Source organism: Molossus molossus, unplaced genomic scaffold (assembly GCF_014108415.1).
Source record: "Molossus molossus isolate mMolMol1 unplaced genomic scaffold, mMolMol1.p scaffold_m16_p_12, whole genome shotgun sequence".
Classification (NCBI taxonomy): domain Eukaryota; kingdom Metazoa; phylum Chordata; class Mammalia; order Chiroptera; family Molossidae; genus Molossus; species Molossus molossus.
The window spans coordinates 62,127,852-62,154,565 of NW_023425347.1; the positions used below are offsets into that span (position 1 = coordinate 62,127,852).

Here is a 26,714-nt window from a genome sequence, read left to right on the forward strand (position 1 = left end):
TATCTCCTCCAGGGATGTTGGGGGATTTCAGATACCTGATTATGCAGTTCACTCATGCCCTTTGGTTCTTACTATGTTTGATTCCAGAGGAAGATGTTGAGTGCCATGTTGAGCACATTGCTATGGGAAATGGGATGCCAGTAACCCATGCATGCAGTGGTGCCACAATTAATCACGCTGTGGTTGACTGTGACAAAGCGCCAGGAGAAGCATGTGCCTCGGGACCTTAAGCGGCTGCTGTGTTTGCACATTTTGGCAGTCAGGATGACTATAAAGGTGGTACGTGACGGATTCTTTTGAGATCACTTCAGTACTTACAGAAAAATAAATGACAAACTCAGGCCCATTAACTCTCAGCTCCTTTACCCATAAATGTCACTTTCTCCGACAACCTGTGCACAACCACTGGTTGTATCTCACCTGTACCCCAGAGGGTTACTTCCTGCATGCCCAGTGACTATGGCTCAGCTCTGGTCTGAAAAACCAGAAAATTTTTTAATCATCTAGTGGGCTGCTATACCTTCTCCAGCTTGGACCATGTTTGCTCTTCCTTGGTTATTCTCCTCAACCCCAAGGAATATTTACTATGCTTATTCTTTTATCATAGCTGGATAATGTTTTATATTGTACTTGCCTTTTTAAGTCATAGTGTTATTCCCGTCTCCTGACTGGACCAGTCTGAAAGAGATAGAATCCAGTTTTGGTATTTGACGCATGTCCAGACACTTAAACAAATGATCATCAACTTTTATTGTGGCAACTGTTCTCAGCTCCCTTCTTGCTTTCTTTTGGTTAGACATATAAAGCAGTCTCTCTTTTTTATTTTATTTTTTTACTGTTTTTGTTTTCCCCCTAGAGACACTATGTTCTGTCCACCACCTTTACAACTCTGTGGGTCAAGTCCTTTTGAATGACTTTGCTCATTATTATAATTGGACCCCTGGGTTTCTTGTGGTTATAAACACGACCACTTGGCCTCATCCCCCTTCTTCTCAATGAAACAAGTTCTGCCTCACCTACTGTCAGACCTGGCCTTTGGAAGAGAGCTACCACCAAACTTCTGAGTGATGCTTGCCTCTCTCATTGATCTGCACCTAAAGACATTGGTAGATTGGGTGATCTTTGGAACTTTGACGAAGCAAAATCCACTGCTGGATTTTTTAGCCTCACGTGATATGTCTACTCCAGCATGTCCATTGGCTGAGCTTTTCATCCTCTGTCCACTGTCTGCCACGTTTCAACTCAGCTCAGCATAAACCAGTGTTTTCTTCAGACAGCCTTGCAGCGAGTTTGCACTTGTCCTCTCAAGGTATTGGAAGAGTGCTAAGTCCATCATCTCAGAAGAGTTCCCCCAAGTCCACAGATTCTCTCTTATTCAATCTTATGTCTCAGCTCCTTTGATAAAATGTTCTCAAAATCCAGTCACACAGGTTCTTCCCCTTGGCTCCATCTGAAACATGCTGACTGATACAGCTCATGTGGAGAACAGATCCTATCCATCTTAATAATCAGGCTCAACAGGAACCTGGCTGGATCATGCTACTGACTTGGCATCTCGAGCCAAGTTGAACGATGGAGGAGAGGTCTCTAGTGTGTCTTCTTCCATGAATAGAGTGCTAGCTCTTACTGAGGAGAGGCAGGCCACCTCGGCAGGCTTGGAAGGGTTTGATAAGTCTAGGGAGCAAAATTATTTAAGGGCATCTATACAGTAATGCCCATCCCATGTTTTCCCAACCTGGGCCCTGACATTGGAATAATAGACCTTCTTTGGTTATGTATTTAATTGTCCTTGAAGCTAGAAACTCTATTCAATTTTGCGTTTGGTTTGTAGCTTTTCCTGCTACTCACTACAGGAGGTAAGGGCATCTTTCTAAGATATCACAGAGGCTTTCTGGTCTTCACAATTAATTTTTCATTGTTAACTGCCTTCAGCTTTTCATTATCCATCCCTCTGCTAGTGATCTTTTCCTATTTAGTTCCCTCTGTAAGACAAAGGATCTATAAGATACAACGTAGTAACAATTAGCCAATTCCATTGTCCTTATATGCATTGCCTCTCGCTCTCACCTGGGTCATCACACCAAAGAAGGTGCCCCCCTTCACCAAAATATTCTTTAAATCACCACCTGAACATTGTAGCAATTAAACCACCATCATGCATCAGGGGCAATCCAGGCCTCAATTTCCACTGGTATGATTTTCCTTCAGCCTGAAGAATTTCCTTTATTATTTCTTGTAGTGCAGGTCTATTGGCAATATATTCTCTCAGGTTCTGTCTGAAAGAATCTATAGTTAACCTTGATTTTAAAGGATACTTTATTTTGATCTATAATTCCAGATTCACATTCTCCTCTAATCCCTTCAATATTTTAAATATATTGATTTTTTTTTCTGATAATGTCCCTTATCTGTAATGTTTCTATTTTCCTCTGGATGCATTTATATATATATATATATTTTTTTTTTGTATCCTCACCCGAGGATATTTTTCCATTTTTTGTACAGACAGAGTGGGAGGGAGAGAGAGGAAGGGAGAGAGAGTGAGAAACATCGACGTGAAGGGACACATCGAGTGGCTGCCACCCGCACGACCAACCAGGGCCGGGGACAAACTGCAACCGAAGTACGTGCCCTTAACGGGAACCGAACCCCGGTCTCTCCGGACCGCAGGCCGATGCTCTAACCGCTGAGCCAAACTGGCCAGGGCATTTAGATATTTTTTTACACTGCTGTTAAGTACTTTGTTTATTATGTGCCTTGGTTTGGTGTGTGTGTGTGTGTGTGTGTGTGTGTGTGTACATGTATTTATTTTGTTTGGTATTTGTTGAACTTCTTGGTTCTGTGGTTTTATAGTTTTCATCAAATTTGAAAATGTTTCAGCCATTACTTCCTCTCTCCTCTGTGAATTGAAATACACGTATGTCGTATGACTTGACATTATCCCACAAGTCGTTATAACCGTTCATTCTTTTTCAGTCTTTTTCTTCTTTGTGCTTCACTTTGGATATATTTCAGTTTACTGTGTCTCTGAAAATCACTCATCTTTCTTCTATACTACCTAATCTGCTAAACACATTCAGTGAATTTTTTATTTGGGATATTGTACTTTTTAACTGTAGAATTTCTATTTTTTTAATCTTTAGTTTTCTCTGTGTTACACTTAAAATTTTCTTTAAATCCTTGAACTGCTTTAAAGTTCCTGCTACATCTATCATTTCTGATTCACCAGTATTAACTTATTTTTCTCCTGGCTATAAATCACATTTTTTCTGCTTCTTTTTATGTCTAGAAATTTTTCATTGGAAGCTAGACATTGTGATATTATGGTATTGGGCATCAATTTTGATGTCTTTTTTTTTTTAAAGAAAAAAATAACTTACCACCTTTTTTTTTAAAGGGTGGTATGTTATTTTTAAATTAGTTTAATACTTTTGAGGCTTGATTTTAAGTTTTATTAGGGTTGACCCAGTGTTGCCTTTATTCTAGAACTAATTTAGTTATATTACTATAGTGTGACTTTTTTCAGGTTGTATTATATGCTGTAGATATTCAATAGTCTCTTTCTCTAGCTTGTTTGAACTTGAATATTGCTCCACGCTTCGGTGAGTTCTGAGTATTGTTCAGCTTGCAGGCCTCCGTCATTCTTTGCATTCACAGCTTAGTATTCATCAAGGCTCAGCGGTTTCTACGCAGCTTACTAGTGATCTTTTCCCATTTAGTTCCCACTGCTCTGGTGCTGGGCTCTGTAAGTTCCAGTCATCTCAGCCTCCCTGACCTCTGGTCTCTTTCTCTTCTCATTTCAGTGAGACTGCTGTGCTATTTATGTTTTCTCTCAGCACCACATTCTGTAGCGTGACTTCAAGGACAAAGATGGGCAAGCATAGGGATTTTCATTTGTTTCCCCTTTTTCAGGGATCTTTGTTATGCCCATTGTCCAAATTCTGAAAACAATTTACATACTTGTTCATTTTTCTAGTTTTTTTTTATGACTGGCAAGTCTATTCCATTATGATGGAAGTACAACATTTCATACTAAATGTTTTGATACATGTGAGCACACTGTAGACTCAAACACACAAGTATTATAGTAGTTTCCCAAAAAGACCTTCCAGAGAATGCAATACCTCTTCTAAAAGAGAAGCCACAAATAGAAGGGGCAACGTATGTTTCACATAAGGAACTAGCATGAGCAGAGGCAGAGAAGGATTCTGGAACTATCAAAAGTGTAGCTGAAGCCTGGAGTAAGGCTTGCAGAGAGTGGGGAAGAGAAGTATACGTTACGGAACAGAAAGTTTGTCTACCTGGTGCTAGCAGAGCCAAACACTAGACACAGAGAACCGCAGTGGAGAAATATCGGCTGTCTTAGTATGAATGGTGCCATCCAAATGAACAGGAAGCTAATGCTCAAAAACTCGGATTCTCCAGTGGTGTGGAGGTTACAGATTACATAGGGCAAAATCACAAGACACTATGGGCTAGGGGTTTGGGGGCCATGCTGACAGCTGATTAGTCAGAAGTGAGATAAGGGTAATAAATCATTTCTTCAGGTCTTGAGAACAGCTCTTTTCTAGTATTCTTTAGTCTGGTTTCATGGGAAAGTAGTCAGGGTGTCATTCCATCTTAGGGCTCAAGAGTTGAAACATAAGTTAGGTCAAGATGCTATGTTTAGCCTGCTAAAAGTCTGGGACCTGGACTACTGTCTTCTGATGCCTCTGGGGTTGCTGATAGTAGGAGATGGTGGAGGGGGCGGGACTAGGTCAAGAGAGGGAGAGAGAGAGGCTTTCTAGAGCTAGAATTTAATACAAAATTTAATCAAAGACATAAGGACCCTCAGCTTTTCATATATGAGATTATTTAGAAGAGAATAAATCATAAATATTCTTCTCATGCATTTAATGAGTGAAGAATGACTAACAAATGATGTTTAATAAAATTATGATATAGTCACTAATTTGAACACTATAATTTCTTTAAAAATGATGGTTATAAAGATTATATAGCAGTGAGCAGGTGCTTATAATATGTTAAATAAAAATTCAGAATATAAACTTACATTTGTGTGCATACTATTATAATCATGTTTACAAGTCAGATGCATTAAAAGGAAATATGTAAAAATATGAAAGGTGACTAATGTGGTGAGAAATGGATAACAGTCCCCCCTTTTTTTATGCTCTAGATATTCTGTAATTTAGTATTATAAAATTTTCATTATAAAACTATCATTATATACATATATGCATACACACACACACATACAGGTCTTTGGTTTTCTACTTCAAATGAAATTTTTGATTGTAGTTATCTTACTGATTTATTGTGTAAATTAAGTGGAATATAACATATAGTAGCACAATGCCTGGAACATGGTCAATACATCATTTTCTTTTCTAACAGAACCACTATTGCATTTGTGCATGACAATTTATTATGCTGAATTCTACCACACTTCTGAGTCCCACACACTATACATAATATATAGGTTGGTACCAAGTCATAGTGACTACTAATATAAAAATCATTCCATGTTTTCAAATATTTCTGGTTGAATGTCATATGTGTAAGAGTTACAGATTAGGAGGCACAGGAATAGACATATTGTTAGTGGCAAAACATCACCAGACTATTATGGGGCATTGGTTCACCAGCCTTGGTATTTGAGTTTGGCAAAGAAGGAATTCAGAACCAAGGAACTCAAATTATAAGAGAAAGTTTATTGAGAAAGTCACAGAGGTAGGAAAGGTGAGCCAGCTGTGCTGTGTGGGCTCAGGAAACAAGTTACAGAGGCAAAAGAAGGGCCCTTGTAGCTTAGGAAAAAGAAAGGCAGAACACCAGGCATGTTCCAGAGCTGGAAAGAGAGTGCACAGAGTCCTTTGTCTTAAGGTGTTTTATCTGGAGTTCTCAAGGGAGTCATCAGATTTTCAAATGTGCTCTTTAAGGGTTGTGGTCTGTCCTGGTTGGTTGGCACCAGGGCAGGAGTTCACTGATCATCACAGCTGGTCCTGATGTCAGCCATGGCTCTGCCTGTCTGGCCTTGCTGCTCTTCTGGGCCTGGAGCTGAAACACAGCTGAGGCCTAAATATCATCTCTAGGGCTTAATGTTTAAGGGAGTAGTTGTACAGGGAGTCATATGAAGCTATTCCCTAGCCCCCTTGTTCCTCCTCTAAGGCGACCTACCGCATGACTTGCGATTTGAAAGGTCAGGGGGTCTTTACCCCTTGACCACCAATATGGTAGGGGAGGAGAGGTCACCTTGTGGACAAGGTCCCACCCTACAATTGTTCATTGCTAGGCAACTGAGGCTTTCGACCTGGTGACCTTTCATACATGGCCTATTATTCCTACTCTGCCCATGCCTGTCTAACTGCCTACTGTAATATGACTGTAATGCTCTTTCTTTCCCTAATTCTTTGTTGAAACATAATCCTTCACATGCAAAAAAACAAAACAGAACAAAGCAGAAACAATGTGGTGTAGTAGTGCATGCACAGGAGGAGGGCTGAGATCTGGGATCGCCTTTGTTTGTTTATTTCTGTTTTAAGCAAGACGCTTAGTCTCTCTAAAATGAGGTCCAAGCTACAATAAAGAGTCCTTTTGGCTCTAAGGTTTAAAGATTTTAATGCATACAAGAAATAATTCTGGTTTATCTCTTCCCCACCTTCTAACCCCCTTCCCTCTGAGGATTGTCAGTCTGTTCCTTACTTCTGCATGACCAGTGGACACAGACAATAGTTTGGGGAAAGCAGGAATGGAGTGGGAGCAGGAAGGAGGAGGTCAATGGAGGAAAATAGAAAAGAAACAATTCAGCTGAAGTGCCTTCTCTCTCTAGCAAAGATGGACACACAGACCGGTTTTGCAACTTGTAAATTACAGAGGCAGGGGTTTAGATTCTATCACCCTTTCTGCTATTTAGATTGAATCAAGTAATCTAGAGGTCAGATAACAAAGCCTAGGAAGAATGTAAACAGCCTACCAGGCTTCAGGTGAAGACTTTTACTGGCCTACCTGATGTGAGCTCGTAGTCTTGTGTTTTTGTCTTTAGCTGTTTCTGTCTGGATGCGTCTCTTTGCCTGATATAGAATATTAAACTTGTTTCCTTATTTCTCTGTACATTTTAGAAACCTGTGCATTTCAGTTAGTTACCAAACCTGAAGTATTAATCCTCCAAAAAGCAATGTCGTTTCTAAGGAGTAGTCCCATTTGGTGGCTGAATGATAAAAAGTTACCATGAGTAGAGCATTTTATTTAACATTTTATGTACATTCTTTACTTAACCTGCACAGGAACACTGTAATGCAGCTATAGCTCACTTACGGATCAGAAAACTCAGAAAGTAGCTTGGCCATGGCTGGTAAGGAGTACAGCCTGTCTGACTCCACACTATCACCGTATTGAGATTAATCAGCTGAATCATTTCGGTAATTTAAAAAGACATACGCTTTTCTCCAAAATTAAACATTCAGAAGCATGCTTATTGAGGGTTAAGAAATTACCTCAAACATTAGCCTTAATGTATTCTCCTGTTTCCTGTTCTGTTTTAAGAGAGCGTGTCTATATCAAATCCTGGAACCCGAATAACTACAGATTATCCCAGGAGAATGATTTCGAAAGAATGCTCAAGGGCATCCATAAGATTACTTTGGGGTCATCGCCTTGATCTCTACTCCAGCCCATAGGTTGAGCTTTGCCCAGATTCAACTGTAAAATAATGACTTCTTTATCACTAAAATACAAACTGAGTTTAAAAGTGAGAGGAAAATAAATTTCCATAATATTGTAGAAAAAGAAGGTTCATTATTTATTTAATTTATTTTTAAAGGATAAATAGGCTTATCATTTTTGTTAAGAGACTGAGGGACAACAAAGTCCCTTTGTGTGACCCTTTCTTCTTGTTACTATGGGACTACCTTTAATATCATTAAACTTTCCCAGGAAGGTCTCTAGGACCCCAAGCCCCCAAGTGTCTGCCTTTCCCCTGGTCTATGGCTGCTCCAGGAGTCCCTGCTGCTTGGGGAGGTGCTGGGCTCGCTGCAACACTGCGCTCTGCCTTACCGCCAGCCCTGCGCACACCTGGCCATGGCAGGTCTTCCCCTTCCAGCGTTTGCCCTTGGCCCACAGGGAGCTTTGTAAATTCCTCCCTGTTGGCTGCAATGACACATTTGATGGTGAGTCAATGTTCTACTTGACACAGTTCTTAGTCAAAAGATCAACTTGAGCTCCAAGCTGACTCATGTGTCTCCATTCTTTTCTACCAAGATAATTTTACCCCATGCTAATTAGGGGTGATCTTTATTTCCCCACCCCACCCCTTTTCTTGAGCTTAACCCCATGCTGGATTCCACACAAATCACATTTTAAGTTTACTTCATGGTCTTTCAGGAGCCCTAGGAACTACAATGAGTATCTGTGAGCCTCTTGAGGACCATTGTTTTGTTCCTAGGACTTAACAAGAGTCCATGTTCAATTATATTTTTTGAAACATAACCAAGTAAGCATAACAGTTACGTTACATGAGAAAAGTTGTATAGCACAACATTTATGTATTTAAATATACCTATGTAATATATTTGCCTATCTTTTTTAGACATTGTGATCTGTTTACTGGGATATATAATTTTTAACAAAGTATAACTGTGCCTTTGTATGGAAACACTTCTTATTGGAGGATGGTATCCAGACAGACATTAATAGAGTGATGGGAAGCACTGAGGCCAAAGATGAATTTATAGCTGTACCTCCGTGTCTGTCCAGTTAGCCACACCCTCTCCACGTCATCTCTTTTCATATTTGTCTCAATGCTTTTTCTTCATGTGTTTAGTAGTAGCAATAATAAAGACTGGCGTATGCAGTTTAAGAATTCATTATGGCCCTGGCCAGTTTGGCTCAGCGGTTAGAGCGTCGGCCTGCGGTCCTGAGAGACCCGGGTTCGGTTCCCACTAAGGGCACGTACCTCGGTTGCAGTTTGTCCCCGGCCCTGGTTGGTTGTGCGGGTGGCAGCTACTCGATGTGTTCCTTTCACATCGATGTTTCTCTCTCTCTCTCTCTGTTCCTCTCTCTCCCTCCCACTCTACCTGAACAAAAAATGGAAAAATGTCCTCAGGTGAGGATTAAAAAAAAAAAGAATTCATTATGAATATGTCTCCTAAAGCCCTCACAGAATGTCTTAGTCTGTACGAAGTCTCTCCATTCTTTCTGGGACCGCATGGCTGCTCCCGGGACCACTGTGCCGCACGAGACTGGGGCCCCCTGGGTGTCCGTGTGATGGAAATCCCAGAATCGTGTAGCCACGTGTGGTGGCCCCAGGATACATAAATTTCCAAAATTTTTATGAACGGAATTCTGTCCATAAATAATATATAATTATATACAATGTATATAAACATTATATTAATATATTCATATTAATAATAAACATAATTTGAAAATTATAGAGCATGCCTCTCAAGTCAAATCCCTGTCAAATCATCACATTAAACTAGCAGTTATTAAAGTATTTCATTGAAGAATTTTGATCATTTTAACAATAAAATATAGTGCAATAATATATCTTCTCAGAAATTATTTTTAAAGGTAATTTTTATAGCATCATTTCAGTCTACCAAGAATTTCCTCATTCATTATCTCATTGTATTCCTATATCAACCCAGTGTACAAGGTCTGTTTCTCACTATCAAATTAGAAACTGAGGTTTAGGAAGAGACAGCAACTTGCCCAAAGTCACACAGCTACACAGTGACAAACTTGGGATTCATTTTGCTGATTTTACTTGCACTAATATTTTCACTGTGCTACTTTTAAAAAAAATCAGAAGTACCTTGCATGTGCCAGAGAGAATTTCATGACCTCAGAGGTGGACATAAAATTGAAGGAGGTATAATGATATTACATAAAAGCTCAAAGGAGCTGAAAAACCACCCACAGACATTAGAAGGGTCCTTCTGGAAAACTTAATTTTATTGTGTCTTAGATTTTTAAAAATATATTTTATGATAGATGGTTTATTGACTCACTTACTAATTCAGTATACATTTTTGGGGTGTCTGTGATTGACAAGGCTATGAGAACTGTAAAAATGAGTATGACGTAGTCACTGATCTCATGAAACGCGTAATCCCCAAGCGCACAAATAACGATAGTAGCGGGCAGAATGTTTAAATACCACACCAGACGTGTTGGTATAGTGTTATGAGACATCAGCAGAGAAAAAGAGAAGCAACATAATTTAAAATTTTTATCTACATTGAAATGGTATTACTCTTGTAATAACAATAAAGAAGATTTTTTTGTTTATTTTTTAACGAATAGAGATTGCTAAGTTCATGGAAGAGAAATAAAGGCATCCAAGTGGCCATGGAAAGTCCAGAATATAGACACTAACTTCTTTTTCTTGACCAGTGATTGAAGGAGAAGGAAAAGTAGCTGCCTTCCCCAGCAAAGTTCCAAGGAAATGATGTTACTTGGGAAAAACTAGTTTTCAAGTAAGATAAACAAGTGGAAGGATTTTTAGGGCTGGGTGGGGAGTGTGTGTGTGGGGGGGTGATCTCGGCTATTATCTTGCACAAACCTCCATTTTAAAGTTTAAGAAACTGAGGCACATACAAGAGAGGATACTTGCCCAAGATCACAAAACCAGCTGGAACAGAGACATAACTAATATTCATGTCTCCTGACCCCACACTGTGCTCACTGATTGCTGGCAACATGTAGAATACTGTCTGAGGCATAACCAGAGTTAGATTGTCTTTATCGAATATCTAGTTATGCCTTATACATAATGGGCATTCACTCATTCTTTACTGAGTGAATAAAAAATTAAATTAGTATACAAGTCATTTGATATAAGGAAAATGAAATTACATCTATACTATATATATCTGTCTGTCTGCTGGATACCCTGAATAACTAATATTCAAATTTTACATGTCCAAAGCTGAACTGATCTGCCCTCCCCAGACCTCCTTCACTCTGTCTTTCTCATCCCTCTAGATGGCAACTCCATTCTTTAGTTACCAGGCTAAAAACCTGGCAGTCATCTTTGATGTCTCTCTTTGCCCCCTTCCACATATTCATTTTGTCAGCAAATCCCATTGGTTCTACTTTTAAACCTTTACAATATTTCCAGAATCTGACCTCTTTCACCACCTTCTCAGCCACCACCACCTTACACCAATCCACAAGTGTCTCTCTCCTGGATTATTGCAATAGTCTCTGAACTAGACCCCTGCTTCTACTCTGCCTACCCTTACCCTATTTTCAAAACAGCCAGAATATTCTTTTAAAACTTAAGTCATCACTTCTCTGATCCTAGCTCTAAAATAGAATTTTGTTCCACCCCGAAAAAAGGCTGAAATCCCTTCAACATGCATTGTTTATAGCAGCATTATTCATAATAACCAAGAAGCAGAAACAACCCAATGTCACAAGTGGATGTATAAACCAAAAGGTAGGATAGCCATATAATGGAATAATACCTGATAAAAAAAAAAAAGTCAAGTACTAATATTAGCTACAACTTGAATTAACCTTGAAAATATGATCTTAAATGAAAGAAACCAGTCACAAAAGACAACATATTGCATGACTCCATTTCTATGAAATGTCAAGGATGAGCAAACCCATAGACAGAAAATAGATGGGTGACTACGTAGGGCTGGAGGGATTGGAGGCAACAGAGAGTGAGTGCTGATGAGTACAGGTTTATTTTGGAAATGATAAAGGGGTTCTAAAGTTGATTTTGGTTATGGTTGTACATCTTGGTGGATAACGTAAAACTTTTTAAAACATTAATTAGTTAATTTAGTTATTTTTATTGTTAAAAGTATTATAGATGATCCCCCTATTTTCCCTTATTGACCCCCTCCTTCTCCCTCCTACCGCCTCCTGCTTTCCCCACACTAATGTCTGTGTCCCTGGGTTGGGCACATATGCATAGAAGTTCTTTCAAAACCACTTTAAATGGACGTATTTTATGGTATGTGAATTACATCTCAATAAAGCTGATTTTTAAAAAATTGAAGGCAATAAAAGAGAGGGAAAGAATATAATAAAAGAACCAATATATGTAAGGATCACATACTGGGGAGGAACTCAATGTCTGTGAAGAACAGAGGGACAGCCAGGGCTCCTAGAGTGGATGATCAAGGTGAGAAATCAGCTGGAGAGTGAGCTAAAGGAGAGAGTTTTAATGGAAATTAAGTAGGTACATGACATAAACAAATTTTCATTAAAAACAAAATCATCTTGGCCGGTCTGTAGAGAATTGGAAGTGGACAAGTGTAGACATAAGAGAGAGCAAATACAACATTATTACAGTAGATGAGGAAGAAAGGATGGTTGAATTGAACACAGAAATAGATTGATTTGGGGGCATATTTTGGAGGGAGAATCAGTGAAAGGTGGTGACTGGATGTAGGGCACGAAGGATGGAGTAGATGAGTAGATGGAGACCTGAAGGAAAAGTGTGGTGTTTGATGGTGTGGTTCTGGATATGCTAAATTTGAGATGCATTAGAAAACAACCACGTACATACGTGGTATGATATGGAGTTTAGATTGGGTTCAAATATTGGCTCTGACCTTTACTAGCTATGTGACATTGAGAACGGGTATTTTTTTTCCTGATTCTTTCATTTATATCTTAATGAAGCTAGCAGTAAATTTTAATAGGCAAATAATAACCTACTGGGTTATTACAGCTTGCTGGTTAAGAGCACAGATTTTGGACCCATTGCCTGATTTGGATCCTGGCTCCACCATGACTCTTGTTGTGTGGCCCTGGGAAAGTTAACCTCTTCGAATCTCATTTTCTTAATTCCCACATGGAATAATAGTAGCACCTAGGTCATGGGGTTGTTAAATAGCATATGCATTAAATAATACAAGTGCTTTGGGCTTGGCATATAGTAAGCACAATGTAAGTGGGAGCTATTACCCTTATGTCCCAGGGTTAAAATGAAGAGATGATACAATACATAGGAAGGGAACCAGTGTGTAGTAGACGTTCAAAGAATGCTATTGAATCTCCTTTCTTATTTTTCCACTTGAATTCTGTCTTAATGAAACTTTTAACTTTATCCAAGTTAGATGAACTCTGAGACACTCTCTGAATAAGGAAAAAAACCCTAAACTGCTCACAGTTCAAGATGGGAGATAAAGGTCAGTTAACATTGCCCGAGGAGAGGATAATGAGGACAAGATTGTCTGAGAGGAGAGGGAGAAGCCAGGTTGGGCAGACAGAATGCAATCCGCAAGTGTGGAATTCAGCATAGACAGTAAAATTCCTGAGGAGAGTGCACGTCCTGGGGGATTGTGACTGCTAAGAGAGGAAGCCCCAGAGCTGTGTCTTTGATCTAATGAATAACAACGAAGTATGCTTCCTCCAGGGAGGACTCTTATTCAATAGTATCTAAAACTATCATTAACTCTCCCTGAAGCCTTCCCATTAATTCACTCACTCACTCACTCACTCTTTTATTCAACACGTATTTGCAAAGTGCCAGGCACTTATTAGATTAAAGGGCAAAAAAGACAAAAGTCCTTATTCTAATAGGTTTGAGATCTGGTGAGGAGGACAGAAAGGAACAAGTGAAATGCATACATTCTCTGAAGAAAAATGAAGCCAGGTGTCAGGAGGGCTGTGGACACGGTGAGTGAAGCAAAGCCTAAGGAAGAACATTGGCCCGGAGGGAGGGAAGGAACGAGAGAGCAAAGGCCGGACGTCCTGCCCTGCCCTTCATTACCCCGCTCTCCCACCCCTACCATTTAAAGAAAGGAACCGGTTCTGTTGAACCGAAGGAAAGAACGCACTCAGTAACTCAATGTATTGGTTTCTTAGGGCTGATTTAACAAATCAGGGCAAGCTGGGCGGCTTAAAACAACAAAAAATATATTCTCTCACAGTTCGGACGCTGGAGGTCCAAAATCCAAATTCGGAGAGTGGGGCTCTGGGAGAAAATGCATTCCTTCCCTCCTGGCCTCGGTGCTCGCCCAGCCTCGCTGGCTGCGTCCAGTCTCCGCCTCCGCCTCCACCTGGTCTTCTCTTACGTGTGCGCATGATTTCTCTTCTGTCTCTTACCGGGACATTTTTTTATTAAATTCAGGTCCCACCTTGGTAATCCAAGATGATCTCATCTCAAGACCCTTAACCACGATATCTGCAAAGACCCTTGTTCAAAATGAGGTTATAGTCACAGTTTCTGGTGCTTAAGACATAAACATATGGTGTTTTGGGGAGTGGGTGACCATTCAATCTACTACATTCAATAAGTATTTTAGATCTTCTTTGCCTTTGATATAGAGTGCCACACATTCCCCATCCTTTATTCCTCCAAGTTGAGAGGTTGGCTTTTAGAAGTGTTTGGGGGCGGGTGGAGGGCAAAGAGGGGCACTGGCTATGCAGAACTAAGGGAGATAGATCATTAAGAATTATCAGAGGTAGCCCTGGCCGGTTTGGCTCAGCGGTTAGAGCGTCGGCCTGCGGTCCAGAGAGACCCAGGTTCGGTTTCTGCTAAGGGCACGGACCTGGCTGTGGTTGGGTCATATGGGTGGCAACCACTCTATGTGTCCCTTTCACATCGATGTTTCTCTCTCTCTCTCTCTCTCTCTCTCTCTCTCTCTCTCTCTCTCTCTCTCTCTCTCTGTCTCTCCCATAGGGCCATAGCCATTAATGTGGTCCAGGAGCAAGGAGGGACTGACATTTATTTTGGAGTTGAGACAGTGAAGTAGGTTAAATTTCCAGAATAATTATTAACTCTGTCAGCTAAATATCAAATAGGTACATTTAATCAATATTAACAATCTGAAAAACTGAAGAAATTCACCCTATTTTTCCCTTTTCCAATTAATATCATACATAACTGTTTTCTTCCTCATTCATACTTTTGCTGCCTTATTATGGTTTAAGTTTTATTGTGATATAATATACATGCAGTAAAGTGAAAACCTTTCTGTTCACATATTAATTTCACACTATTACATTTTATACATGTGTATACTCATATAAGTACTCAGAAGGCTTCCTCTTGCTTTTATGCCTGGTCACCCTCCCCCATAGGTGACCACCAGTCTGAGTTCTATCACTACGGGCTAATTACTTGTTTTTCAATTTCTTATAAAGCAATATAGTATGCACTCTGATCAATATCATTTTCTAACATTATGATTGAGAGATTCATCCTTACTCTTCTGTGTAGATGTAGCGCATTATTTTTCATTGCTGCATAGTGTTCCACCGTCCGAAATATAATTTATTTATTCATTCTCCTTTTGATGGGAATTTGTGTTGCTTCCATTTGTGAGCTATCATGAGTAAAGCTGCTATGAAGCGTCTTGTACTTATCTTTTGGTGAATATATGCTCTCATCTTTGTTGAGTATAGCCCTAGGAGTGGAACTGCTGGGCCATAAGGTATGCATGTGTTTAGTTTTAGTAGATATTGCCAAAGAATTTTCCCAAGTAGCTATACCAACTTTCAACTCCAGTTGGTTCACACCTTAACCAACACTTGATACTGTCAAGATTTTGAATTGTAGCCATAAGTATATAGTATTTTATTGTGATTTTAATGTGCATTTTCCTAATGGCTAATAACGTTGAGCACCTCGTCCTATACTTATTGGCCATTTGTATATCTAACTTGTGAAATACCTATTCAAGACTCCCTCCTCCCACTCTCTTAAAATTTTTAGGGGATTGTCTATATATTTTTTTATTGATTGGTAGTTCTTTATATATTCTGAATATAAGTTTTCTTTGTGGATATAGGTATTTTCCTAATCTGACCTGCCTTTTTCTTTCTTACTTGTGTATTTTTGGTGAAAGCCAGATAGTAAATACTTTAGACTTTGCAGGCCATGTGATCTCTGCTGTAACTACTCAGCTCTGCCATTGTAACACACAAGCAGCTGCTGACGGCCATATGTTAAATGAATAAGCATGGCTGTGTTCCAATAAAACTTTATTTTTGGACAATAAAATTTTGAATTTCATATACATTTCACATATTACAAAATATTATTCTTCTTTTGATTTCTTTTAACCATGTTAAAATGTAAAAACCATTCTGAGCTCACAGGCTATACAAAGACACGGAGCAGGCTGACTTTAGCCCACAGGCCATGGTTTGTTACTTCGAATGTATTTTATAAATTTAAGTTCTTCGTTTTAATGAATTCCAATTTATATCTTTTTTTTGTCATTAATGTTTTCTATTACTATATAAGACATCTTTGTTCTCCTTTTTTTCATTCTAAAAGCTGCATTTTATCATTCACACTTATGTCAATAATGTATCTGGGATTAAGTTTTGTGTTTGATGTGAAGTAGAGGTTTTACACTTTTGTTTGTATGTACTGTATTCAAGTTACTATACACCTGTTACAACTATATCATGAGTGGCTATGACTTACCGGCTCTGTGAAACTTTTCCTGACAGCCTGTGTGGAACTTACAACTCTCTGCCAGTCACTCATTCAATGATTACTTTTGGAAGGCTTATTATGTACCATGCGAGGCACAGAGGTTTGTCTTTTGTCTGCAGGAGTTACAGTCTTTTGAAGAAAGCAATGAAGTCTTTACAGTAAAATGTGATATGTGCCATGATAATGTGGCAAATAATTTGTTTACATTTTACTCATACTAAAAATGAGTCATTTGAAAAAAGGGATCATAAGCTTAATCTTATTATTTCTAGCACCTAACATGAATTCTAGTATGCAATAGGTGCTCATGAAAATTTCATGAGTGATTAAATGAGTGAATAAATACCCATACATATTCAGTAAATAAAACACACATGTATACACTGAATATGTATAAATATGTATATGTGTACATTTAGTGAATAATACACATGAATGTATATATATATGTGTGTACACATACCCACATACACCTAACCTTCCTCCCAGACACACAGCTAAAGTTCCACTGGGGAAATCACTAATCTTTCTCTTATGTACCTTAGACAGGGGACAAAGTTTACTAGGTCTAGATCAGTGATTTTCAACCTTTTTTAAATCTCATACATACATAAACTAATTACTAAAATTCTGTAGTGCATCAAAAAAAATTTTTTTTGCCGATCTGACAAAAAATAGGTATAATTTTGATTCATTCACACTGGACAGTTATTGTGTTGGCTGTTGTCATTTTTTTATTGGACAATCTAAAGGGAAACAGGTCAGCGCCTCTGACTAAACAGTCAGGTATTGCCTGTTTTAGAAGTTCCTGTGCCCTCTCCCACCCCCCATTGAAAATCACTGGTCTAAATAAATGATTCAAGTCCCGGTGGCTCTTACATCACATTCAAACCCAGGCTCTATCACTTAGTAGCCACGTAATCTTGGACCAGTTACTCAATCTCCCAGTGTCCCAGTAACCTCATTTATAAAATGGGGAAGCCTTCCTTGTAGCGTTGTACAGACCATCAGATGAAGTCGTAGATCTAAAACGACGAGAGCCCTAACAGCATGGCGAGGACAGGAGTTTTTCCCTGCTTTGTTCACTGTCACGTTCCTAGTGTTACCAGACAGGGATAGGGCCTGGAGCGGATTCTGGACTTCGTGCAGAAACAATTTCACAACATGCGTCCAGGTCATTCTGAGAGTATGTTTGTTGAAGCCGGAGACAGTGAAACAGGACGGGCCTAGGGCAGCAGTAACAGGAGAGAGCCCAGGCAGGTGGCTTTGGCTCCTAGAAACGTTATGGGAAAGAAGGAGCAAAGACGGGGCTGCTGTCAGCTCACTGCCTGTCAGAGTAAGGGGGCCTCGGGGACAGGTGCAGGGGTTAGCCTGGGACAAGCTCCGCTGCCCTTTGCTCCCGGGACGCAGGTCTCGTGGGGACCCTCAGAGTTTAGGAGGTGCGTGCCTGTGGGGAAGAAAAGGGTAAGGCGTGGGCCTGCTCCCAAGAGGGGGAGGTGAGCTGGGTCCTTTGTCTTGAGGGTTTGAGGACTTGAGGGAGATTTCAATAGCCTATTCATCAGCTCTTCCAGGTGTGCCATTTCAGGGTCGAGGTCTCTACTGACTGGTCAGCGCCAAGGCTGGGGTCATTAGTCACTGCAGCTGGTCCTGGCACCAGCCACTTTATTTTGCTGCTTTTCTGGGCCTGGAGCTGAAACACAGCTAAGGCCTAGATGTTATCTCTAGGGAGGAAAGTCAGGAGGTCTAAAGCGCATGGCCAGCTATATGCCAGGGGAGTGAAGGCCACCGTGGGATGAGGTCCTACGTCAGCTTTGCCCATTTCTAGTCACCGGGGGCCTCCAGCCCTGGTGACCTGTATCTGACTGTAAATTACTGGACCTGTTTGTTCAGCTGTCTCAGTTTCCCCATTCCATTTGCCAAGGAATTTTCCTAGCTTCTTACTAACCTGCTTCATTAGCTCCTAGAAGAATGCTTGGTAGATAGTAGGTGCTCAGTAAATACCTGTTGCATGAATGACAAATACCTGTATCAGGAAAAGCTCAATAACTGTTGGCAATTATTATCTCATGTATGATATAAACGTTCTGAGTTCTTATTCCGGCCATTCCCCATACCTCAATTATGAGTTTTCACTTTAGGAGCCATAGCACTTTTCTACAATGACACAAGGTGGCAGCATCGGTCTCCCTTTGAATTATCAGCTGCGCTCTAGTTTGACCCATTCTCCAAACTGAAACATCTCTATACGCCAATTCATCTATTCCAGATGGTTTTTTATTTAAATAAACAACATTAACTGTTTGAATTATCGTAAGTTTATCGCTTACCTGCTCCAATTTCTAGCTAAAGAAAGGATTACTGCTTGTAGAAAAGTAAAAATATTCACATGAATGGAGGCTGTTTTATACTGACACTACTGTTTTGTGTTCTTAAAGGTCCCTTTTGGTAACAAATAACTGCTTGGTAAATAATGAACCCAAATCTTCCATTTCAGTGACACAAGATGCAACAATGTTGTTGCTTTCCAAGTCTATAAGAAAAGACAAAACATAATAAAACTTTTTCTCCTCTCCTCTGTCTTTTAAATAGACTTGAGGCTAATTCTGTAATCCTTCTGAATTGTTCTGTGAAACCACTGTAGAGAAACAGAAATTTCTGAGCACCTCTGAGGGTGAGACATTGTGGTGTAAAAAAAAGAATCATGTTTTTTGTTTTTTTTTTTAATCCTCACCTGCAGATACTTTTCTATTTATCTTCAGGTAGAGAGAAAGGGAGAGAAAAGGAGAGGGAGAGAAACATCGATGTGAGAGGGACACATTGACTGGTTGCCTCTTGCAGGATCCCGACCAGGGCCAGGGACCAACCACAATCGAGGTACTACCTTGGCAGGAATCAAACCCCGGGACTCATTAGTCCGCGGGCCAACACTCTACCGCTGAGCCAAACCGGCCAGGGCAAGAAAAGGATCTTGGTTTAGAAATTGAGAGACCTGAAATCCTGATGGTGCTTCAGGAATCTCCTTATCTCCAATTTTAATCTCCTTACCTTGTATGTTTTCAACATTCAGTATCTTTATTTCTAAATAATAATCTCTGCCTTACCTATTGAAATGAATTCAGTGAATGTAAATTCTTTTTTTTTTTTTCTTTTAATCCTTACTCGAGGACATTTTTCCATTTTTTTTGTTCAGCTAGAGTGGGAGGGAGAGAGAGAGAGAAACATCAACGTGAAAGGAACACATCGAGTGGCTGCCACCCGCGTGACACGACCAGGGATGGGGACAAACTGCAACCGAGGTACGTGCCCTTAGCGGGAACCGAACCCGGGTCTCTCGGGACCGCAGGCCAACGCTCTAACCGCTGAACCAAACCGGCCAGGGCAATGAATGCAAATTCTTTATAAATTGTAAAGGGATCTATTTTATACTATGTAAATTTTTTATAAATTGTAAAGGGATCTATTTTATACTGAGTGAACTAATGTTAGAATCATTTCCATTTCACCTATGAGGGAAACCAGTTTTAGCCAGTTTGATGGGCTTGCCTCCGTTTTCTCATCTATGAAATGGGCTGATAATAGCAACCCCACCTACTTCAGTGAGTTTTAAGGATACATAAAATAATAGGGGTGAAAGTGCCTTTAAAATGAAAGTGCTCTCACTTGCCCAAGATGATTAGTTGAAGCAAATGGCTTTTCTTGAGTTTCACAAACAATCCTAAAGAAAATAGAATGTAACTAAGTTGTCCAAAAAATAAAGTATGTTTTATTCACTACCTTCAGAAATCTCAAGAAATTGCACATTTAAAAGGAGACAGAAATAGCCCTGGCTGGTTTGGCTTAGCGATTAGAGCTTTGGCCTGCGGACTAGGGAGCCCCAGGTTTGATTCTGGCCAAGGGCACGTACCTCGGTTGTGGTTTGTCCCTGGTCTCTGGGGCCATGTGAGTGGCAAGCAACTGATATGTCTCTCTCACATTGATGTTTCTCTCTCTCTCTCTCTCTTCCCCCTTCCACTCTGAAGATAAATATAAAAATATCCTCGGGTCAGAATTAAAATAAAATAAAAAAAGACAGGAATAGAGATACTGAAGGTGTTATTGCATTCAGTGAAGGATGAATAAAATTAAATGGTCAGAGTTATGTGGAGTATGGAGAGTTAGTAGTTGATAAACACTTTGAATAAGTTAGGTGTCTTGTGTGCCTCTGTAGCACACATACTAAATTAGGTGTATTGAGAAACAAAGTGCTCATTCAAAATATTAACATTTAAGTCACATTTGTCAACTGCTTGTTGTGTACCAGCTATTTTCAAATGTATTACGTATTTCATTTTGGATGTTATAGTTCCCAGAACCAGAGAAAAATGTCAGCCCCGTTTAAAAGTCAAGGAAGCTGAGATTCTGGGAAGTTGTGTGGCTTGCCTCAAGTCAAACAGCAGATCTAAGATAGTCAAGATCCTCTGCTCCGCCTGCCTTTTATCAGGAGTGTTAACCGTGGAGGCCTCCAGTAGTCCTCCGGAGCACCTCGGATATACAGTCCAACAACAGCAGCTAGCCAGCAACTCTTATGTAGTAAAAACCAGAGGTGGAATGTAAATGTAAAACCAGAGATTTTAAAGAACCTGGATAAATGGGTGCTTAGTAGCCCAAACTCATCTGTCTTCTTAAGTGAATTTCAATGGCTTGGGAAATTTGGGCTCTGACCTTTGGACTATGCACCTTTACGTAAAGGGGACTTAGTTATCTCTCCCTTAAATATTTCCAGAGCCAATTCATGCCTTTTTGAAAAAAAAATTTAAAAATGATTAATTATTGAATGGTAGGGGTTAAAAAGAGAGAAATAAAATTATGAGGTAATAGGAGATCTTAGAAATGAAGGCCATTTATGTCTCTTGGGAGGTGTCAGTTATTTAAGAATGATGGGCTGTTGTTGCCACACATAATAAGTTAATCTTAAAAAGGCATTTACCTCGCTGTGCAGTAGTTTTTATACAGACTAGCTGAGTGATCTGGGTGTCATTTTAGGTGTGAATTTAGGTAAGCTACATTTACTGGGAATTTTAATTACTTAATTACTTAGAAATGACACATTTCTAAACTATCAAGTTTGTTCTGTGGCATTTTACTTGCTAGTTAGATTGTTCAGTTTTAGGGTTAAAAGCAAAGAGGCCTTCACATTTATATATCTGGTAGGCTGTTTTATTTCCTATTATCTAAAGAATGATATTGACACTGTATTTATTACTTGTTCAAGTCCAGTTTAATGAGTCTCTGTAGTGTTCTGTTCCCTTGAAGAGTCATTCAAATATACTTGTTTGCATATAGCTACATGCATCAATTAACACTATGATCTTTTTGTTATGAAAAAAAAAAAGGCCCACAGATCCTTGTAAATGGAAATATAAAACTCTCATTTGAACGTCCATTGATTTTCCTTTTCCTTCGCCCCTGGAATAACTGATTTTTATTCTTCTTAATAATGATCTGAGTTTAGTCCAGAGAACCTTGAAGCAAAATGGGTTCTAGAATATTCAATCTAGTGCCGGCTGAAGTTAACAATCTCACCCTGTAACTTTAAAGAGACCAACAATGATTGCTGAGTTATGATGCCATTTAATTTCAGTAAAAGTCTGACTTTTAAACATGTTTATTCCTAAATTAAGAAAAGTCATTTCACAGTTAAGGTGAAGGGAGTTATCTATGAAATTCAAATAATAAAGCAGAGTAGTGGTATACAGTGGGTTATCAGTGGCCTTCTGAGTGGCAGAGATGCCCAAGGACTTCCTGAAATCAAGAAGGAAAAGATCAGAGTGGGCTGTAGTTTCAAGAAGGCTAGTACTTTTAAGTTGAAATTCCATAGATACCGTTTGGCGACTTAGAACTTGAAGGATGACTATAATTTCAAAGAGGGCTGCATGGTCAAGGGAGAGACACCGGAATCCCTGAATTCCTTTTACAATGTCAATGATGGTGAAATAGGCCTTGTATTGTTTCTGCTACTTTAACATTTCAAGAAAAGGTATTTATTTCTCACTGAAAAGCTATCTAAGGAATCTGTTCTGTTAGTTACCCTGGCTTTTACTTACTGCTACATTTTTTTATTTTTTTTTTCTTCTTATATACTGTGCCCCAGCTTCAGCATTGTCTTGGAGATTCATTTACTCTTGCTTCCAGAAGGCAACAATTTTGCCTTTCTTTGTCAACCCCATTTATTGTTATCCAGTCTGGACTTGAGCTTAATACAGCAGCCACTAAGCTGTGTGCCAAACACTGGGGAGATGCTGTGAAGTTGATAACTTACAGAGTGGACTAGGCTAATAACAGCAAATCAGACAGTGATAAGTGCTACCAGAGTGTTATAAACAACGTGTCGAAGGTGAAGTTAATTCTGTCTAAGGTCAAGAAAGGGGTCACAAAGAAGGTGACCTATCAGAGGACCCTAAAGCAAGAGAGCATTTTGGGAGCTAGAGAAGGGATGGATGTGCACTGTAGGCAGAGGGAGTAGAAGGGCAAGGGTGTGGAGTGTCAAAAGACTGTTTGAGAAAGAGCAAGTAGTCAGTGTGGCTTAGTTGGTTAGGCATCATCTCATGCACTGAAAGGTTGCTGGTTCGGGTTTCAGGCTCAATCCTTGGTAAGTAGAGGGGGCGTGCAGGAGGCAGCGGTTAGATGTTTAGCTCTCACATCAATGTTTCTCTCTCTCTCCCTCCCTCTCTCTAAAAAATCAATAAAATAAAATAAAGGGCACAAGTCTGATAGACTGGATAGAGGGTTATGGAACCCCATAACAAGTCAATGCAAATGTATTAAAAAGGTACAGGATGCATAAAAAGGGACATCTAGAAGAAATATTCATTTATTGCTCACTGTGTGCTTAGAGCTTTGCTAGGCACTATAGAAAAATATAAGGGAAGTCCCTTGCCCTGGGAATGTTTATCTGAAAGAAATATTAAGTGATTAAGTCACATTAAATAATTTAAAAAATAATATGAGAGTTCTGAGGCAAAGCATTAGATTGTCCCCAGCTCCAACTAAAGATGATACCTCCAGTGAGTACTGCTGCTGCTGGCAGGGGCTCCCCCCACCCCCAGCCCGACTTCCACCCATACCCTCACAGTGGTACAGGCAGACTGAGGCCAGCTGACCTAGCACAGGGGCTTGAGACTCCTTCACCCCAGAAACAAGAATAAAACTCATGGAACCCATATAGCACTTCCTATGTACCTGGCATTCTTCTAGGTGGATTAACTAATTAAATCTCCACAATTACACTATTTGGGGAAAAAGAGTTATCATTCAAGTGTACATGTGGGGAAACCGAGGCACAGAGCCACAGCCAGGAATCAAATCCACGGGAGCTAGCTCCAGAGTCCTGTAGTCTTTTTCATGTTACTGTCTTCGGAATCTCTAGCACAGTATACAGTGCTGGGTGTTAGGATCGTCCAAAAGCCTAAGGTAGTTTTCCTTGAATACTCTCAGGATAATGAGATTCAAATTTTAAAAAGTCTTGGAGGGAAAAAGACTTGTGAGCCTTACATTTGTGAGAAGTGCATTTTAGCTATACAGCCTTAACTTTTGCCTGACCCAAGGTCAGCAAGAAAATGTTTGCTTTAAAATTTACATATATATATATTTCTTTTATTTCTTTTCTTTTCTTTTTGTGACAATCTGATGTTTCTGAACGCTAGGGGCTCCCTGATTCTCTGGTTTGAGAGTAACTTTTCGTTTTAGAATTTTTTTTTTGAAGGGGGTGGGGGAAAATGTGGCCTTAATTATCCTACGTCTTAGGCAGCTTAAGGAAGGGGCTGTACTTTCTGAATCCCTTCAGAGCCAAGTGAGGAGGTCCCTCTCGTTCCCTCTCTCTTTTTAAAGGACCTCGTGAAATAAAAGTGCAGAAAACAAACCCGAGGCGTTCACAACAGCAGCCGCGGCGGCGGCGGCAGAGGAAAAGTTGGAGCCGGGGCAGGCGCTCCGCAGTGGCTGGGCTCTGCGCAGCTCCCATTCATTAAGTCACCAGCTGCGGAGGAAGGTGGCCGAGCGCCCGCGCTGCCCACTCGCTCGCTCGCGCTCACGGACACACGCCAGCCCAGCGCGCCCCGAGCAGCGCCGCTCTGCAAAGGCTTCTGCTCGGGATTTGGCTCTCTTCCCCTCGGACTTTCGAACGATTTGGGGTTGAGAGAGGAAAGAGAGCAGAGGCCCCCGGGGGGAGAAGAAAACGCCGCCGTCTGCGTCGGAAGCAGGCAGCGAAGCCGCACTCGCGCCGCCGCGCCCCAGCCCGGGCCGAGCCGCCGCTCTCCCGAGCAGCCTCGGCCAGGAAGCGACCCCGCGCCCGGCTGTGTGGCTGCCGTTGCGGGCGTCTTCGCGGGGCGGGAGGCTCGCGCCGCAGCCAGCGCCATGCAAAACTACAAGTACGACAAGGCGATCGTCCCGGAGAGCAAGAACGGCGGCAGCCCGGCGCTCAACAACAACCCGCGGAAGGGCGGCAGCAAGCGGGCGCTGCTCATCTGCCTCGACCTCTTTTGCCTCTTTATGGGTGAGCCCAGCCCCGCTGTCCTTTGGCCCCCTTGCCCCGCGGCCCCTCGGGCTCGGCGCGGGTCCCAGCCCGGCCGGGTGCCTGCGCGGGGCTCGGCACTTCCTCGCTGGCGCGGGGCCGCCGGCCGGCCGAGTCTCCGAGCACCGCCGCGCTGTCAGCCCCGGGAGGCCCCCGCAGCCTCTCGGGGAGCCTTCGCTCCCCTTCCGGCCCCCTGCCCCGCGCCCTGCCGGATCCCACCGACTTCCTGGCCTGCGCGTGAAGGTTTAGGTGTGCTTGGGCTTTCGCGGGCAGCTGTAGACCCGCTCCTTACAGGCGGTCTCCATTCGGGAGCCCAGGTGGAATCCCTTGGAAGATGGGGTTCCTCCTTTTAGAATGGGGGGAGTTAGTTGAACCATGATCGAGAGCCAGCACATAACTTCTTGCCCTCCATCCAAGTAAGATGGATCTGCCCGAGCGCCGGGCTCCTGCCTGGAGCCGAGCTGCCTTCCCCTGACTGTATGTAAACATCCAACCCCTTCCGCCGCTGCTGCCCGGGCCCCGCCAGACCTGCCAGCCCGCCTGTGCGCGCGCTCCCCTCCTCAGCGCCCCCCGGGGTTTGGAGGTGCTCTCTAGCGTCTTGCTGCGGGGTACCCATTCTGCTATCACTTCTTAGGCGCCTACTGTGTGCCAGGTGGTCATTTTAGCCAGCCCTCTCCCTGACTCGGGGCAGTTCGCGCGAGGACCCCCATTTCACCGATGAGGAAACTGAGGCACGGGGAAAGCAAGCTGTGGTCAAGTTTTGGGACCACAATTAACGCACCCCAGAAGGTTGTGGCTATAGTCCACGTCTGTTTATCGAACTAGTTGGAAGGGCTGTGGGAGGGAAAGGAATCGGAGTGGAACAGCAAGGGTTTATGAACTCCGTGCGGGGAGGTAAAAAGCTATTGACACGAATCTACAGGAGTTCCAAGGTTGAAGTCAGCGTAGTTTTTTTTTTTTTTTAAGCGAATCATGTGTAATGGAAAACGCACAGGACTTGTCATCAGAACACTGCCACTCTGCCACTAGTTGGGTGTGCCACCTAAATACTACCTTGGCCTCAGTTTCCTCATCAGTTGAGTGAGTGGGTTGAACTAGATGCTCTCCAAGGCCCCTTCCTGCATGAACTCGGATTTGGTCCAGAAGCTCTTCTGCCAACTCTGCTAACTGAGGAACATCTGTGTTCCCGATTCAGTTCCCTTAAAATAGAATTCCTACACTGAGACTTAAGTCCCCTTTGAAATGGATTTGTCCAGGCAGATTGTGCAAACCAGAGACTTCTGGGGCTGGATTTACATTACCTGTGTTGATGACTTTTGTAGCAGAATCCTTACTGAGGTCCATTGGTCCATGGCTTGCCTGTCCATAGTAAATTCTGAGAGTCACGGAGTTTAATAGTAAAAGAGTTTAAAAATAAAAATAAGAATAGCCTCCTCTAAATACAGAGAAAGAGAGTTTAGGGAAAAACTGTGCTCTGTGCAAAGGAGGAAAGATGACTGCAAATCCCATTCCCACCTCTTCATGGAAATTCAATATTAAGATGCTATGTAAAGGAATTGTCACTGGGGGGCCTACCTTCCTGAACGCGGCTGGCTTATTATCATGCACAGTGGAGAGATTAGTACTTTCTCTGCCAAGCTGTTGAATTATTAAAAGACCCTTCCTGGTGGTGGGGGAGAATCTGGAAGCGCTAAACACATTGAAGCTGTTTGCTGTTTGCTGTAAACTTGCCTGGAGCTCCCAGTGTTTACT

The 26,714-nt window shown here is 41.4% G+C and overlaps 1 protein-coding gene across 1 annotated transcript in view; it reads left to right on the top strand.

The window, feature by feature from the left end:
- Positions 1-24,321: 24,321 nt before the first annotated feature.
- The window catches only part of PLPP3 (phospholipid phosphatase 3), a 78,823-nt gene continuing 76,430 nt past the window's right edge, over positions 24,322-26,714 (top strand). The window contains exon 1 of the mRNA XM_036257398.1: positions 24,322-24,944. Within this exon, the coding sequence (XP_036113291.1) occupies positions 24,806-24,944 (139 nt within the window). The 5' untranslated portion in view covers positions 24,322-24,805. The remainder of the gene's footprint in view (positions 24,945-26,714) is intronic.